This window comes from Bison bison, unplaced genomic scaffold (assembly GCF_000754665.1).
Source record: "Bison bison bison isolate TAMUID 2011002044 unplaced genomic scaffold, Bison_UMD1.0 scf7180017864080, whole genome shotgun sequence".
Classification (NCBI taxonomy): Eukaryota; Metazoa; Chordata; class Mammalia; order Artiodactyla; family Bovidae; genus Bison; species Bison bison.
In genome coordinates this window covers 4254618-4256104 of record NW_011494652.1, presented here as the reverse complement: position 1 = coordinate 4256104, position 1487 = coordinate 4254618, and the positions used below count along the sequence as shown (strand labels likewise).

General features: G+C 59.5%; 1 protein-coding gene across 1 annotated transcript in view; it reads right to left on the bottom strand.

Moving 5' to 3' along the window:
• Positions 1 to 1487, bottom strand: part of PITPNM1 (phosphatidylinositol transfer protein, membrane-associated 1) — a 12675-nt gene that overhangs the window by 3823 nt on the left and 7365 nt on the right. Inside the window, exons 14-16 of the mRNA XM_010837828.1 lie at positions 1401 to 1479; positions 751 to 921; positions 2 to 112 (exon numbers count right to left, since the gene is read on the bottom strand). Of these exons, the coding sequence (XP_010836130.1) occupies positions 2 to 112; positions 751 to 921; positions 1401 to 1479 (361 nt within the window). The remainder of the gene's footprint in view (position 1; positions 113 to 750; positions 922 to 1400; positions 1480 to 1487) is intronic.

Below are 1487 nucleotides of genomic sequence, written 5' to 3'. Positions count from 1 at the left end.
CCGCCCAACTCATTGCCCTTCCAGAAAGCACCACTGGCAGACGTGGGTGTTGAGGGCACCAACATCTCCAGCTCCTCCAGAAAGAGGCCTGAGTGGGTCTGCAGAGTGTCGGCTGTGGGTGGAGGGCAGCCTCAGTGGTGGGCTGGGCCAGGCCACCCTCCTGTCTTTTTCTACTGGGGTTCCAGGACTGCTTCGCCCCACATCTCCCCCATCTCCACTGCCAGCCTTCCCTGGTCAGGTCTTGGCTGAGGCTGAATTGCCCCAACATGTGGGTGGATGTGAAAGGTGGGGGCATTCTCCCCTGTTAGCAGCATTCCTGCCAGAATGCCTGCCACCATCACTCCAATTCAGGCCCGCTTGTCTCATGGGGCCAGATGGGTACTCACTTAAATGCATGTGTACACAACCCACATCAGGACGTGACCTCAAGTGCCCATGGAGACACAGTGCATCCCTAGACACGGATACAGCACCCCTTCACCCCCGCCCCAGTGGCGAGTGGCTGCTTTCGATGTCACTGCCTCTCTTCTTTAGTCCAGTTACCACCACTGCCCCCAGCTTCTGGGCAGAGGGTCTTGGGGATCCAGACTGCCCAAGGGGCCAGGGGACGGCTCCTGGTCCTGGGAGTGGTGACCTGAGAGAGTACCAATGATGCGGGAACTGCCTCTTGGTTGGGGGGGGGGCCTATCTGCATCCCTCACTGTTGGGGCCCTTCTCCTCCTCTTCCCTGTATTTTGGTTGGGTGCATACCCAGCAGCAGAGATGAGCCATCTCCCAGAGGGAACTTCTGGTAGCGGGGCACCGCCAGGGGAGCGATGGCCTGGAACTTGGGAGCCAGCAGGGGCTCAAGGCGGGAGGCACAGGGGTCGGCTGCATGGAAGAGGTTGTAGATCTGCTCGCAGGCTGGCCGCATCTGGGCCACTGGTACCCAGAAGATAAAGGAGAGAGGGGGTTCAGCTGGGCATTCTGGGAGGTAGCGGTGGTGGGGAGCAGCTCCCTGACATGCTGGGTGACACTGAAACAGCGCTTCCCAGACTGTACTCCCTGGGAGGTCCCCGGGGTCCTGCTTAAAAGTGAGACAGGTCTCTTGGCTAACAAGGGATCACAGCCTTCAATTTGCTGATGCTCGGGATGAAGCGTTCCCTAGGCCTGTTGGACCCCTTCTCAGGAAGGGCATCTGGGCGTACGAGTTCCTCCTGGTGCATGCTGGGAAACGTGGCCCTGGCAAGTCCCTTCTTTCTGGGCCTCAGGTTCCCCCTCTCTAGCCAAGAAACTTAATTTTTACAGTGGGGAATGGCATAAATGCTCGAATTTCCGGTGAGAGGGAGAGGTTGGAGGAGCTAAGGGGAGGGGCAGATGGAGGAGGAGGCGTGCCCCCCACTTGCACCCCAAGGGCTCACCCTCCAACGTGGGCATCACGGTTTTGCGCAGAGCCAGCACCAGGCCAAGCGGGGAGCCAAAGAGGAAGAAGCCGGAGACCTTGAAGT